The sequence below is a fragment of the Pteronotus mesoamericanus genome, unplaced genomic scaffold, assembly GCF_021234165.1.
Source record: "Pteronotus mesoamericanus isolate MK-2021 breed Mesoamerican mustached bat unplaced genomic scaffold, CSHL_Meso_final contig_20, whole genome shotgun sequence".
Lineage (NCBI taxonomy): Eukaryota > Metazoa > Chordata > Mammalia > Chiroptera > Mormoopidae > Pteronotus > Pteronotus mesoamericanus.
In genome coordinates, this window is record NW_026555085.1 from 84,197,473 (window position 1) to 84,214,156 (window position 16,684).

The 16,684-nt window shown below is 39.5% G+C and overlaps 1 protein-coding gene across 1 annotated transcript; it reads right to left on the reverse strand.

The window, feature by feature from the left end:
- Positions 1-263: 263 nt before the first annotated feature.
- On the reverse strand, positions 264-14,939 carry MTFR2 (mitochondrial fission regulator 2). The gene is made up of 7 exons (XM_054568945.1): positions 14,877-14,939; positions 10,604-10,708; positions 10,039-10,151; positions 8,723-8,958; positions 6,759-7,116; positions 2,258-2,429; positions 264-269 (listed from the first exon to the last, which is right to left on the reverse strand). The coding sequence occupies exons 1-7, from the start codon at positions 14,937-14,939 to the stop codon at positions 264-266; spliced, it is 1,053 nt and encodes a 350-aa protein (XP_054424920.1).
- Between the last annotated feature and the right edge of the window lie 1,745 nt (positions 14,940-16,684).

The following is a 16,684-nucleotide window of genomic DNA, read 5'->3' on the forward strand; positions in this document are numbered from 1 at the left end:
GTTCTCAGGTGAGAATAAATATATAGATTTTTTTTTAATAAATCAAGACTTTTCCAACCTCTGCACTAATATACCTTGATGTAGAGACTTCACTTAATTTCATTAACAGAAGAGTGACATGCAGTGGAAGATACACTGGCATATTTCTGTGACCTTCCCTTCTAAGTGTAGACACAGCTTGCATTGTTCACCCTGTGGTCACACCTTTGGTGTTTGTCAGCTCTTCCTTTAATTCACTGTCCTTCTGACTGTAAAATGTGATGTCAAAACTGAAATAAAGCAAATATTAAACACAGAAATTATTCTAATGTAAAAAGAAATGGCATCACAAGCACTAAATGACCCTTGAGGTTTAATTCATTCAACAATAAACTTACCTGGGAGTGGGCCTATGTGTCAGGCACTGTGCCTGAAACCATACAAAAAAAAGACGTTCTTTCTCTAAGATGCTTGTAGTTGTTGACTGGAGAGAAAATGCGAAGAGCAGTGAACCGTGTAAGACAACTCTATAATACTTCATTGATCCACTATCACTGGGAAGTAGTATGTTCTACTCAGTATATTGTTATCCAAGTCAATTTCTTAGGTAACTGAAGATTTCAAACACCCTAGAATGTTAATAAACAGAGTTCTAGTCCCTGCTCTGCCAGTCAGTGGGGGTACGGGCAGATCGCTTAAGCATAAATCAGGTAATACTGGCCTTGGCAGGGGGCGGGGGTTATTTTAGGATTTTGCTATGAGGATCAAATAAGATGAGTAAAACAGTACTCTGCCAGTTCTAAATATCTGTACAACTGTTAAGCATTTATTTTTAGGCATATTTGCCTTTTTCTTTTAATAGTTATAAACTATATACTTTGTCTTCTTAGAGTTACATCTATAATTTTTTGACTCAACATGATAAACATGGGATATTGTGTGCACCCACAACAGCTGCTCGGAGACCGCTCACGCTAGACCGTGGGGAGGACAGCTCCCCCGCCTCTGCCATGCTGAGTTGCTATCTGCTTCTTAGTCTTCCATCCCCTCCTCTGCTGACTGCTACCACTCCTGAATGCTATCCGCCTGACTTCAGACCCTGTCCCTCTTCCACGTCCTCTTGTTCCCATCTCAGCTCAGTTAGGAGGTGGGAAAAACACCCCCAACATTAGAATTATGCCTAAATTAAAAAAAGAAACTTCAGGTAAGGAGCAATCTTAACAATCAAGTGTTTGAAATGCAGTGTATGTCCTTTTAAGCAACCAAGAAGCATTGTCAGTGAAGATAATTATGATCCCATATGCTTTTTAAAAAACACAGTCTACATTCTAATCTGAAGTCTATATTTAACTGGAAAAGAAAAAGCCTTATTCACATGGAACTATGGTTAGCATGAATCTATCGTGTCACTTTGCTCTGGTCCTCTCCAAGTTTTAGACATCTAGCTCATCAAGTAACATCAAATAAGCAACTATTCAAGGTGAACCATTATAAACTTATGCACAATATTTTTCAAGCCAAGTGTTTTATTTCAAAAAACTTCATAGAAAGCTAAAAGCTAAAATGAGCATGTAAAAATTTAAAAAAACAAACATTCACAGCAGCAACAAATTATATAGCCCATTCTGCATAATTACAGTAAGAGAGCTTGAAGGCAAAGATATATCATAAATACTGAGTTGACCAAAAAGTTCATTTCATTTTTTCCATAAAAGACATAACTTTTATTTTCACCAATAACTTTATTGATTTGGATATTTTGAGTATGTTGGCTATTTCCTATGTGGTTATAGTGTTGATTGTTCTCAATTAATGTCTCAATTTGATCATTATCGACTTCATTTGGTCTACCTGACTGTGGAGCTTCGTCCAGCGAGAAATCTCCAGCATGAAACTTCACAAACCACTTTTGACATATTTGATCAGTCACAGCACCTTCTGCATACAGTGCACAAATCTTTTGTTTTTTTCCATTTCCATTGCATTTTTCCCTTTCTTGAAATAATAAAGTATAATATGCCATACATGTTGCTTATTTTCTTCCATTGTCAATATTAAAATGGCCACACAAAAATTCACCAATTTTGATAAGTTTTTTTTAAATGCACACTGATGTGATAGCTGTCACAATATAGTCTAACAAAATTGTTTCAAATGAAGTTAAAGAGAACTAAGCACTACGAGAGCCACCTTATGGAAAAAAAACCAAACTTTTTGGCCAACCCAGTAACACACTTTAGAAAAGCTGAAAAGTTAACTTTACATTATTAGAGCTCACCTTTGACGTTTCTGGACTAGAAAATGGAGAAGGCTCCCAAGACCTATTTTCTTTCTCAAAGGAGTCATCTTGGAACGCAAATTTCTGCCTGAGTGCCTGGGATATTAAAGCCACTGGGTCCCACTGTGAACTGTGTCTTTTCCTCTTATGAATGGGTCTGCCTCCAGGGGATCTGTTTTTTTTTAATTGTATATATTAAAATTTTGTATAATTTAAGCTCCTTGTTAAAAAACATAGCAGAAATATAAGCATAATGTATCACAATCTAATTAGTCTTCACAAGATTGAAAATTTTTGCCACGAATGAAATAGGAATCAGAAGACCATAAAACCAAGTGGGGCTCTACCACAACCTCGTCGTGACCTAGGATTTACCAAATATCTCTCTGCTAAAGATCTTTATTTTAAATCACCTAATTTTTCAATGGAAAAAATTTTCTTAATATTTAAGAACTTTTAAAAGGACTATAGAGTTCATAAAAAGAAAACCATAGGCTAATTGTTCACTCAGTCTTCACATAATGTCTCCTATTCCACCAGGCTCCATTTTGCACTTTGACGGTAGAGCATTATCCTGTTCCCATGGAGCATTCTGGTGGCAGATGATCAATGAACAAGTAAGAGCAATTAAGTGCTAAGAATAAAATAAAATAGGGTAATGTGACAATGACTAGGATGAAAGCGCTTTAGGTAAGATGATCAGGAAAAGCCTCTTTAACCACATGACATTCTCTTTAAGGAATGACCAGGAGTCAGTGTAATGCAAACATCAGTGGATGCATCAGGAAGAAGCTTGGCACGTTTGAGAAAAGAAAGATGAAAAAAACCCAGGAATCGCTGGTGTGCAGTGAGTATCATGGGAAGTAGGATATGAGGTCAGACAAAGGAGCAAGGGCTGGATCCTAGGGGGACTTACAGGCCACAGCAAAGTGTATTCGATTCTAATCACATGGAAAAATCACCAGAGGTTTAAAACAGGGAATGGCACGATCTGACTTCAGTTTTCAAAGGATCGCTCTGGTCACTATATGGAGAAAAGGGGACGAGAAGGGAAACAGAAGCACCACTAAGGAGGCCACTGCAGGGATCCGGGCTATATGACATCACCAGTGACTTAGGTGGGGGTTGCAGTTGGATCATGAAGACACACAAATTTGAGCTACATGCTGAAGAAAAAAAAATGGGACAGAAGAGGAAAAAACCAGGGTAATTCCTAGATGTTCGGACTGAGCAACTGGGTGACGGTGTTGACATTTGCTGATATGCAAAAGGCTTAGAAGAGAACAGGCTTGCAAAGTGAGGGGAGAGGCCTGGTAGGAAGGAAGAGCTCTGCCCTGGACCTGTGGAGCTCGAGACCTGGAAGACGGCCAATGAGGTGTCAAGTAGGCATTCTGTCATGAAGGCATAGGGCTCAGAGGAGAGTTCGGGGACAGAAAAGTCAACGTGAGAGTCATCGGCACACAGCCAGTGTGCCCAGCTACAGGACTAGATGAAATGACCAGAGGAAACAATGTGGATAGAAAAGAGAAGGGGGCTAAGGTCCGAGCCTTGGGCACACCAGCATTTGGAGACCAGGCTCTGAGAGAGCGTAAACAAGGGAGCAAGGAGTGACAGTGAGATAAGGGGAAAACCAAGTCCCATTTCCTTAGAGCCAAGCAAAGAAAGTGTTCCAAGGAGGAGGGAACTGCTGACTACATCAAATGCTGCCAAGGGGGCAAGAGGTACAGTAAGATCTGGCCCTGGCTGGTGTGGCTCAGTGGATTGAGCGCTGGCCTGAGAACTGAAAGGTCGCTGGTTTGATTCCCAGTCAGCACACATGCCTGGGTTGCTCACCCAGTTGGCGGTGTTACAAGTTGTTTCTCTCCCTCTTTCTCCCTCCCTTCCCCTCTCTCCCCCTCTCTCTAAAAATAAATAAATAAAATCTTAAAGATAAAAAAAGATCACGGAATCACTGGTGACCTGGACAAGAGCAGTTTTCTCTGGAGTGATGGGAACAGACACCATGTGACAGTGGATGGAAGAAGGCAGTGAGAAATAAAAACAAACTGCAGATGACATCAAGAACTCATATCAGAATGGGGAACAGAATAATAACGGGGTACACACGTTTTGAAGATGGGAAACACATCAGCAGAAGAATAAATTAAAGCAGAAAAATTTGATAATGCAGAAGGGATCATTTTAAGTGAAATCCTTGATAAGAGAGAAGGGGAACCAGTGACAAGGAGAGCCCAGGCATGAACTAGGAAACTTCATCACAGAAACAGGATGGAAGGCAGAGAACATGGGTAGTACATCTGTAAATGTCAAGATGTGGGAAGTCTCCTCAGATTTCACAACAATGTGTAGTACTTACAAGGTTAGTTATAGAAACCTGAGAGAAAAGGGGTTTCTCCAGTGATGTTAACAGTCACCATTTTACACTGACTGGGCCCAATGATACCAGTCTAAGTGATCAAGTTGGTATCAAGTGTGTACATACAGACATGAGATTTTTTCTCTGTACTAGCTGTCTCATACAAGGATCAAATCATAACCTCGTTAAGAATTAAATGACTTGTCTGTCCTAACACTATGATATAGAAAATATACCTCACTGAGGGATTTTCAGGTGAGCATGCCAGATCTCTGTGAAATCCTACTAAAATGAGAGTAAAGAAACAAAAAAGATGTATACCCAAAAAGACAAAAGATAACAAGATGAGGGAGCAGATAAGAATTGCAATAAAATGCCGAAAGCTGGAAAACTGATGAAAATGAAGAGAATGAGGGATGAGCTGCCATCCCAAAAGGATTAAGAGAAAGTGTACAAACTGAATGACAAACTGCTTCCTTGTTCTGTTTCCCACTCGGCTCTCAAACTACCTGGCTTGTACTCCGTGTATTTCCCATCTCTCCTGACCAAGAAGAAGATTAAAGAATTCTCTAGAAAAACTCTCTAGCCCCAAAGGAAAGACAAACAACTACTGAAACATGGGGCCTGGCCAACAAAATGGTTAGGTTCTCTCCTCAGTCACCAAATTGTAAACCCACCAGCTGACAATCCACCTCACGCAAAGTACCTTCAGTCAGCTTTTCATGGTCTCATTTTTAAATATGAATGTAGAGCCAACAATCACCAGATACTTAAGGCTCCAAAACTACAGCAAGAAACCAAAACCAACAAATGGGAAAAAAGAACTCAGGACAAACAGAGATAATTCAAGAGCAAAAGACCTTAAAACTTACAACTATAGTTAATATCTTCAGTGGAACACGATAAACAAAAGCAGGAAGATACAGAAAAGGAAGGAGCATTGAGAGAAAAAGAAATGGCTCTTACAAGTCAAAAATATGACAGCATGTAAAAACCCAAGAGTTGAAAGGTAAGTTAAAGAATTTTTCTTAGGAATTATAATTAAAAAGCAAAGAAAGAGAAAATAGTAAAGGGAAAGATATGAAGAGGAATAATTCCACCATCAAACTTCTAATGGAGTTCCAGAAAAGAATGGGAGAAAATTATCAGAGAAATATTTGTAAGAGATTTCCAAAAATGATGAACCTAACATGCTACACTGAGTCCACAGGTGCCCAGCATAACAAATAAGAAAAGAACTTTCCCAGACACATCATAGAGAAATTTCAGAATACCAGGACTAAAGAGAAGATCTTAAATGCTTCAAGGATAAAGAAACAGGTCTCACACCAGGCATCAGAATGACATCACCTTCTCAACAGGAGCACTGGAAGCTAGTAATCAATGGAACAATGTCTTCAAATTTCTGAGAAAGTGACTTTTCTGCTGATTATACCCCCAGACCAACTAGCAATTAAGTGTGAGAATAAAATAACATTTTCAGATACACAAGGTCTTAAAATAATCTACCTGACCTGCTCTTTCTTAGGAAGCTACGGGAAGACATGACACCCAGTAAGTAGGTGCTGCCACACAGGACAGAGGGCGGGAGAGCGCCCGGGATGCTGGTGAAGGGGGACAGCAAGGCAGCAGGCTTAGAGGGCAGCAAGCGACACCGGGGCGGGACAGAGGGCTCCTGAGGGGGGATTTAAAAACACAAACATGGGTCTCAGAGAGGCAATTAACTCCAATAAAAGAGAGTATCTTTCAACAAACAAAACATAATCATGTGTAAGTATATAAAATGGCTTACCTGTAAATGTACACTGTTTTAAGAATGTACATTCTACATACTGACTTAAAAACTGCGATTTAACAATATTGGGGAGATGTAATGAGTATGGGTGTGCGCCTGTGTGTGAGAGATAGAGTGTCTGAGAATGTATTCCTAATCTTTAACAGTAGGAAGCAAATACAATGAAAATATCAATAAATAGCAAAAGAAGTTTCAAAAATATGGAGATAATACACTAGAAGAGTCAAAAAACTGAAAATGATTCTCTGGAAGGAGCATTTGGGGAGAAGGAGAATAAAAGAGAAAAGGTGTATATGTTTACTAGGATAAATATAAAATTTTGGTTCATTTCTCAAATTATGACAACATACCGTTCAATAGCACGAAGTTTAATCTTATTCATATCTTTTAGGACATCCAACATGTTTGGAACCTCTTTGTTTTTCTGGTTTTTTGAATGACGACTATAATTGGTCTTACTAGCAGCTGGGTGCTGTTTTTTCATTTCAGTGGCTGAATTACCGGAGTCACAGGTAGTGCTGTATCCTGGCTGCACAAGAGGAGGACGTGGAGGCTGTAGAGGAGAAGACTGAGGGGGCAGTGGCGGTGGAGGAGGAGGAGCAGGTAGCACTGAACTTGAAAATGGATCTGGTTTGACACTCAGCTGAGCAGTCCCAGATGATGGCATTTGTCTCAAACCACCGAGCCCATCAGTCGAGTCAAAGGAACCTAAAAACAAGGTAATCTGTTGAGAAACCATGCCAAATTCTCTTTAATATAACACTAATTAAAACCAAAGCAGAAACAATTTCTGTAATGCTACTGACATAACGATGTGGCCAGGAAGGAAAAGCAATCCCATCTGCTTAATAATGTTTATGAGTCAAGCCAACTAGTACGTTTACTTTTAATCCAGTTAGGGTTTTCTCTGTAGGCCCTTAAAAGTGGAGGGGGAGAAATATTTTAAAGAGAAAATTAAAAGTACTTTTTCAGTAATTCACATACAATCTAAATTTCATCCTCTGTTTTAAAAAGCTAAAACATGATCAGTAACTTGTAGTTAGAAACACTCAAAATGGTGCACTCTATAATACTGTAGTAACACCTAAGCACATATTTTTTAGGCAATAGCCGGAAGAGAACAGAGCACAGCAGTTCCCCTTATCCATAGTTTCGCTTCCCATGGTTTCAGTTACCTGCAGTCAGCCTCGGTCCAAAAATATCAAATGGAAATTCCAGAAATAAACAATGTATATGTTTTACATTGTGTGCCTTTCTGAGTAGCATGACAAAATCTCACATCGTCCCACTCCATCCCACGCAGCACATGAATCATCATCCCCGCCATTAGTCACTTAGTAGCTGTCTGAGTTTTCAGACTGACTGTCGAAGTGTCACAGTGCTTGTGTTCACATAACCCTTTATATACTTAATATTGGCCCCAAAGCAAAACAAAAATGATGCTGGCAATTTAGATATGCCAAAGAGAAGCTGTGAAGTGCTTTCTTTAGGTGAAAAGATATATATGGATAGGAAAAGTATAGTATCTATAGGGTTCTATCTATGGTTTCATGCATCCACGGGGAGTCTCGGAATATAATCCCCTTAGCAGGGAGTATTGTAACTAACTTTTTCATAACAGATTTGCTCCTAAAAGGCTGTGTGTCACATGATTGCTAAAAAAGAAAAAGAGAAAAGTATATCTCACTTTTATTATTACACATTATATATCTATACATTATTTATGGGTGCATATTATATGTTTATAGTATTAATTTATATATAATGTTATATATAACGTTATATATAAATTATATATGACATATATGTACATATATATAGTCACACACTCATATATTATGTGTGTATGTCTATAGGTTAAAGCAAGTTATGTCTCTAAAAATTTAGAAAAGGATTATCTGGAGAGCATTAGTCACCTAACTTGCTAGAAGAATAGCTACAATAACTTCAAACTACAAATATATGAAACCTCAAACCTATACTTTTCTTTCAAGTTAAGGCATTCTTCCTCTTAAATTTCCACTGTTTTTCTGAAGGGCTGGAAAAGCTTTCTTAGAAAACAAGCTTTTCAGTACAAAAGTACAATATTTTGCAGTGTATTTAGCTCTTCTTTAAACGTAAGCTATTTCCTTCAGTATTGTGTCTTAATTTATTCTAAATAAACATCAGACATAAAAATTTTATATATCCAACATCTTTTTATATTCAATGTCATTCACACAACACATGAACATCAAACATCATTATTCAGAACTGTACTGACTTAAATACTAGGTGAGATCTAACTGAAACAAAAATCCAATATGTTCCTTACCAGAATTTGTACTGTTTTTCAGTTCCTGCATTTCCACAATTGCAGCAATCTGAGAGCGAAGAAAAGTTAGTTCATCTTCAAGGGCAGCTATTTTTTTAATTGCAGCTTCACTTACAGGCTGAGAATTTTCCATTGGTTTGTTATGTCTTAAAGCAGGTGACAGTGGATCCCAAACTAATTGCAAAGGATGGAAAAATTCACTTTTCTCCTCTTCCTCATTTTTCCATATTCCATTTCTGTGGGTGAAAAGAAGGGAAGATATGGGGAGCGAAAGAGAGTGAGGAAGTGGGGGAGAGGGAAAAAGAGGTAGAGGGAGAAAGAGAAGAAAAAAGATGAAGAGCAGGAGGAGGGGTAGGGGATGAGGAGGGGTAGGGGATGAGGAGGGGGAGGAAAATGGGGGGGTGTGATTTTCCAAGAGGAATAAATTATTTCAGTCAAAGAGGAATAAAGAGACACCAAAACAAAATCAGAGTAGCTCTCTTAATCCCATGATTTATCCCTAGGCTCACTGAGCACAAGCACAGCATCTTATGGAATTGTATCCTCAACATATAGAACAGAATTTAGACTTTAATAATAGGTGACCAATAAATACTCAGTAAATGAAGGAACGAGCCTCTCTTTTAGACTGTAAAATAAAAATAATTATCCTGTAACTGTTTTGCCTATTCACTTTAAACACGCTACAAGTTTATTTATTTAGACATAAAGTTGGCTTATTTAGAAATTCTACATATTCTGAATACACAGTACTGAAAGGCCTTATATCCAGCATGATGTTATGGGTAAATTTATGGTATTTTAATTTTTTGAAAATTGATAAACCAGTTTGACATGTAAAAAATTTAGCTGTCATACTTGAATAATTAATCCTGAGTATGCTTATAGCCTGTATCTGAATATACTAACACATAAATTAGTACCCCTTAGGAGAAACACATTCAAACTTTGAAATATGTTTAACATCATTTCCTGTAAGAACTATATAAGTTTTGAATAAATATATAAAATAAAATAAATCTAGTATCTATCTATATAGGAAATAGCTTTCTTGTAAATATAAACAGTGATTCTGATAACATTTTAATATCATTCCTTCCTAGGCCTTGTATTAGGTTTAAATGTACATTAAGAAAAACTGGCTAAAAATGAGGAACAAGAGGTTATCTTATTAGGAAAATATTAGTAGGACACAGCACAATACAGAGACAGACAAAACAAAAAGGCTCAATGAGTCTGAACAAACTTCAGCACATCAAAGAATTCAGATTACAGCTTTCCATACCCCACTTTCCAAGATAAGTATATAAAATTACCGAAATCTGAGATAACTGGCTTCTTCATCATTTGCCACACACAAAATATCAGCAAAAGATGGAACTACAGATCCACAGTTACCAGAGTCTACAGAGTTCAAGAGTGGGATCAACTAAAGTAAAAAAGGAAAAAAAAGTCAGAGCTCTGTAGGGGGTGGGGGAAAGACACATGCCATGGAAATTAAATACGTTAAAAATCCGAGAGGGAAAAAGAAAAGGGATGTTCAATAGAAAACCATGCACCCATGAGCAAGAAAAAATACTGAAGAAAATATTAGTCTAAAGTCTAAATGTGCGCCGATATTCTCTCCTCTAGCGACTGTCATCTATCATAAATCACAAACTAGAAGAATAAAGAAAAGCCACTCAGGTATTGCTCTGCGTCTGCCCATCTTTGAATGTAATCACTTAAAGAAATAAACAAAAACATATGTGAAACAAACTGTTTCCACGGATAAAGTTTTTTTGCAGGGAATGTTTCTTCTTCTGTTCTACCCTATAGCCTTAGGAGTACCTATGACTATTTTATAACCAGTGATTAAACAATGCACATTAACAGACTTACCTCAAAATCAGGCCTGCGACAAGGTTCTAAAGGAAGAATTTTCCCAATAATACGAACGATACTCCGAGCCGATCCATAGCCTTTATTTCCCCAAATCTGCAAAACCTATTTAAACATAAAGCATTGTTTTAAAAAGTACTCTGGTAAGCATGTTTATATATCTACTTTTTCAAAATGCAGGTGTAAAAGATGCAATTCCTTTTTTTTTTAAAAGAAAATATAGAATGGTGTACTCAAAATCTTTTTTTAAAAAGAATATATTTTATACCTATAGCGGATCTCAATTCAGACATTTCAAGTAATTAAAGGTGATAGTTGGCTAGTGGCTTCCACATTGAACAGTGCAGCCTACAGGATATAGACTTGAGACCTATTAACACTAGAATCTCTGCCAGGATGAGCAATTTTAGTTAAAGTGTCCCCACTCCCACTCATATGCGTACCCTTGCTAGGAACCACAGGCCTAGAGGCCTCCCTACAGTGAGAGCTACATACTGTGTATAAAGTCACCCTATTCTTGGTTTACTTTCATCTCCTGCTGTGTAATGTCTACCCTTACAAACTCCTGCCCTTCTAATGCTCTCATTCCTTCATTGCCATTGACCATCTTCCTCATTTTTATGATTTCACCTCCTTCTTTTATTCCTGGTCTAGGAGTCTCCTTTTGCCATTACTGACTTTCCTACCAAGCAGGGATTTTCAAATTAATTGGTTCAGTGACATGCTCTCAAAACCGGATCATCCTTTTGATATTGTGTTCCCATATTACTAATGGATAAACTAGCTCTTATCCAATTACTGTTAGATAGGGGGAAAAAATGACGAAACAAAAATATTTAGGAAGACTACAAACCCATGCTGACTTTACCTGGGTATTCTACCCAGGTATTCTGCAACCCCTTCATAACGTGGTATGTTCAATACTGCATCACCCAAAGTAATTGTCAATCTCTGAAATCCCCAACACCACCGCTTCCGTCACCTACCAGTGGTCTGTCTCACCTCTCCTATTATGGAGAAAACCAAGGACTACAATTTGATACACTTCAATTTTCATTTCTCTCCATTTGAAATCTCCCCACCTTCTCTAACTTTCATTGTACTCTTGACTGTCCCTCTTCTTTCCAAGGCTATTTATTTATATCCCCTGCCATACTACCCTCTTCAGGGCATTGATCAATCACTCTCATTTGTATTTTAATATTTTCCTGTCTATAAGGTTCTTCCCCCAAACTTGCAATCATGAAGTTACTTCTAACATTAAAAAAAAAAAAAATTCATTCCCGCTGCCCTTTCAAGTGGATGGCCTCTCCTGATTCCTTTTCACAAACTTTTCAAAGACTGCTGATGCCACCTGCCTTCCTCAGTCAAATGACAAACCACTATAATATGGCTGCCACTCTCTTAGAGAAATCCATGGGTCCAAATCTCAGAACAACACAGATAACTCCAAATTTGAATCAAGTCTTTTCTTTCTTATATTCTAGAATCATATATACTATTATCTACACGGTATCTGTGCTTATATATTCTAACAGCAAATCTGACTCACCTTATCTCCCTACTCAACCTAGTTCCTCATACTGAGTAGCCTATTTTTAAGATTGGTGCACGTCATTCTTCAACTTTTGTTTGAAGTCTAGAATTACCCTTAACTACTCTCTTCTAATTCACCACAACAAAGAGTTATGACATGTCTATTCTATAAATGTTCCCTAATATTTTGTGTCTTATGTTCAGTCTTGTATTATACTTCTCTATATATGTTGGCTAGTCCTCACATTTTAAGCCCCAGGAAAACAAAAACCATGTATTGCTATTTTTGTATCGCCTGCAAAATCAAGCATACTGTCTCAGATATAGTAGGTGCTCAGTAAGTGGACAAACTTGGATTTGCTTCTCATTCTCAGACTTAAGTCGTCCTTTCTCCTTAAGACTTATTCTGAATATTTTAAGCTATAATTTGCCATTCTATATCCAAATATTAATCTAAACTTACCTTAATAAAAGCATTAGATGATTAAAAATTTAATTTACCACTTTCGGCCGAGATGGACGAGTAGGTAGACACGCTTCGCCTCCCTGCACAACCGTAACGATCACAACTAACTTCAAAACAAAAACCAACCAGACCTGCCAGAAAATCTAACTGAATGGAAGGAAGCCGACAACTAAGGATTTAAAAAAGAAATATTAATCTAGACAGGTAGGAGGGGCGGAGACGGGGAGCTAGGGCAGAGAGGATGCAGCCTGGCGGCCCTGAGGCCTTGATCAGCAGATCAGGCAGTCACACACCCACGTGTGGTGGATAAAAATCATGAGGGACACCTGGGAGCGAGGGAATCCCCCCCCCCCAGCCCCGTGCCAGACTGCGCAACACAGGGTTCCAGCACCAGGAAAATAAAGCCTCATAACCTCTGGCTATAAAAACCAGTGGGGGTTGGAGAAGCAGAAGAAATTGCGGGTCTCTTAGGAGAGTCTGTTTAAAGGACCCTCACAGGCCTAGAACATTTGCAAACCCACCCCCTCTGGGATTCATTACCAGGGCAGCAGCTAAAAGGGCACCAGTCACATACAAGAAGTGGGGAAAGTGACTAGAAACAGGGTGAGAGCTGAACAAGCAGCACTGTTCCCTCTCTGACCCCTCCCCCACATACAGAGCCACAAAGCAGCAAAGCGGTTCCCCTACTCTGGCGAATACCTAGGGCTCCACCCCTTACAACCTAATAGGTGCGTCAAGATGGAGTCAAAGCAGCTCTACCTAATACAGAGAAACAGACGAAGGGAGGCTGCCAAATTGATGAAACAAAGAAACGTGGACCAAAGGAAAGAACAGATCAAAACTCCAGAAAAAGAACTAAGTGAAATGGAGATAGCCTACCTATCAGATGCAGAGTTCAAAACATTGGTGATAAGGATGTCAGAGAACTCACTGAGTATGGTAAATGCATAAGGGAAGAAATGAAGGCTACACTAAGTGAAATAAAGAAAAATCTGCAGGGAATGAACAGAGAAAATAAGGAAGCTTGGGACATAAGGAAGAAATAAAAAGCCAACCAGTACAGAATGAAGAAACAAGAATTCAAAAAAATTCTCTCAAGGAGAAAACAAGAAGACTCTAGGACATCTCCAAAAAGTGCCAACACCTGAATCATAGGGATGCCAGAAGGAAAAGAGGAAGAGCAAGAAACTGAAAACTTATTTGAAAAAAATGAAAGGGAAGTTCCCTAATTTGCAAAAGGAAATAGACATACAAGTCCAAAAAGCTCAGAGTCCCAAACAAGTTGGATCCAAAGAGGGCCACACCTAGACATATCATAATTAAAATGCCAAAGGTTAAAGAGAGAATCTTAAAAGCAGCAAGAGAAGAGCAGACAGTTACTATAAAGACGATCCCATAAGACTGTCAGCTAATTTCTCAAAAGAAACTTTGCAGGCAAGAAGGGGCTGGCAAGAAGTATTTGAAGTAATGAAAAGCAGCCATCTACAACCAAGATTACTCTGTCCAGCAAAACCATCATTCAGAATTGAAGGGCTGAAAAAATGCTTCCCAGACAAAGTAAAGCTAAAGAAGTTCATCATCACCAAGACCTTATTACATGAAATATTAAAGGGACTTATTTAAAAAAAGATCAAAACTATGAGCAGTAAAATGACAACAAACACAACTATTAACAACTGAATCTAAAAAACAAAAACAAACTAAGCAAACAACTAGAACAGGAAAAGAATCATAGATATGGAGATCATATGGAGGATTATCAGCAGGAAAGAGGAAAGGAGAGACTGGGGGAAAAGGTACAGGGATTAAGAAGCATAATTTGTAGATACAAAATAGACAGGGGGAGGTTAAGGATAGTATAGGATATGGAGAAGCCAAAGAACTTATATGTACAACCCATGGATATGAACTAAGGGGGGCACTGGATGGAGGGGGGCAAAGGGAGAAAAAAGTTGTAACAACTGTAATAGTACAATCAATAAAATATACTTAAAAAATGTACTTTAAGCAATAAATTGAACTATATGAAGGTCATGTCTACATTCTGTTTCTATTTTTTGCTGGCATTTGACCCATCAAGTAAATAGGTTCCCAGTAATCTTATCCCTTTTTAAATTCAAATTATCAAAGCTAAGCTATTGAAAACTCACTTTGGTAGCACCTAAAGAGAAATAACAATTTCGTCTTAAATGTTTACATATAAGGCATTTTCAAAATGAGACCCAGAATAAATACAACACATTCATTCAAATCCATCAAGAAAGCATTTACCTGGTCCATAGGAACACCAAAATATTCCAGCATCTCTCTTAAGATATTCAATATGGGAAACATTGGTGAAACAAACACAGAAGCAAATTCAAGGAAACATTATCAGTTTCTTGGTACCTTCAGGAAAAAAAATTAGAGAACAGTACTCTTGACAAATAATTGCTGCATAAATTGTATTAAATAAACTAGAAGTCCCATCGTTACACATTACTCCATCAATTATTTCCCTCTGGCCAGGATTACTTTGAAGGAAGTCAAAGTGAAAGAGAATAATGGGGAGTGGGGAAGGACTGGTAAAGGAAAGTTTAACTCATCAGTGAAATAGCATTATAAGTTTATAGGATGTTTGAGTCTAACAAATATTAATCAACAATAGGCTGGACACAGCAGAGACGGTCCCTCTTGTCCTGAAAGCTTTGGACAGACTCTAGAGACAGGTGTGTTCAGCACACACTTGAAAGCGGGGAGGGACCCTGACCCGTGTGGCTCAGTTGGTTGGGCGCGTCAGGCAAAGCAGAAGATCGCCGGTTTGATTCCCAGTCTGGGCGCGTGCCGGGGTTGCGGCCTCCTGGGGTGCGTTCCCGAGGCAACCGCAACAATGTTTCTCTCCCTGCTTCTCCCTCCCTTCCCCTCTCTCAAATGTCAAAAGAAAAGAAAAGACCAAAGAAAGAGGGAGGGAGGGAGGAACGGAGAAGGGGGCAAGAAGAGGGTAAGAAGGGGGTAAGCAGGGGCCGACTCGAGGCTTAAACGAAATGAACAGTAGTTCTTCCTCATCACCCATCCCTCCTCGCTCATCTTAAGGATAAGGAAAACGAACCCAAGATCCGTGACTTAATTCAGCCACCCAACTAGCATGTAACTGGCCGAGACTAGCATCCAGTCGTGTCCCTCGCTCTGGCCCAGTATAGTCGTCTTGCTCACCGTCCTCCGAAGCCGAGCCTCCCGGCAAACACGGGGAACGTCAAGATGCGGTTCGTCAAAGAACAGTGCCTCGGAATCCTCAGCCGGCGAAGCCCAATTTGCGCTCGTCCTGTTTCAGGAACGATCAGACACCCGTGTCCACCCGCGCGCCTCGGTTGGAAGGACACAGGTGGTAACCGACCCGGGTCTAGGCCCTGGAGCCATTCGCACAGCCACGGTGACGCCACTGGAGGCGCGGCCGCCTCCACACCAGTCCCACACACACAACCGGCTGCTCTCCTCCGGAAGAGCTACTTCCGCGTCCCTGGACGAAAATCAAACTCCGCGGGCTGTGACGTATGCCTGATCTCATTGGACAAGGCTGAAGGTCGTTGCTTGTGACTGGTTGCGTGATAACGTCAGTTTAATTACTGTTATTTGGAATGACTACTGGGATTTTCCTTCTCCTTTAGGACGCGCGAATCAGCCAATAGAAACTAATAGGCAACCGGTGGGCGGGGCAGGCCGTACGGTAACGAAGACGCACGCGCGTGACGCGGATTCAAGTATTCGGGTGTTCTCAAACAGGGTCTACAGACGGGGGTTATGGAGAGATTATGGGCCCGTGAGCCAGGCGCGGGATCCGCAGTTCATGCCCCACAGATATTCGCAGAAAAAATGGCGTCCCCTACACCCAGACCGGAAGCGGGGCCACTCTCCCACGTCCGCTTACCTCGAAGAGTCGCCATTTACTGTTTGATCATTAGTGAGTGAATATATGCTTATGGGACTAGCAGAAACTAAGCACTGCCCACGAGGGATATGCAACATTACAGTACTTAGAATGTTCGTTCACGAAATGCTCCTACGTTGTCCAAGCTACCAAATATGGGACGGATACTGACCTG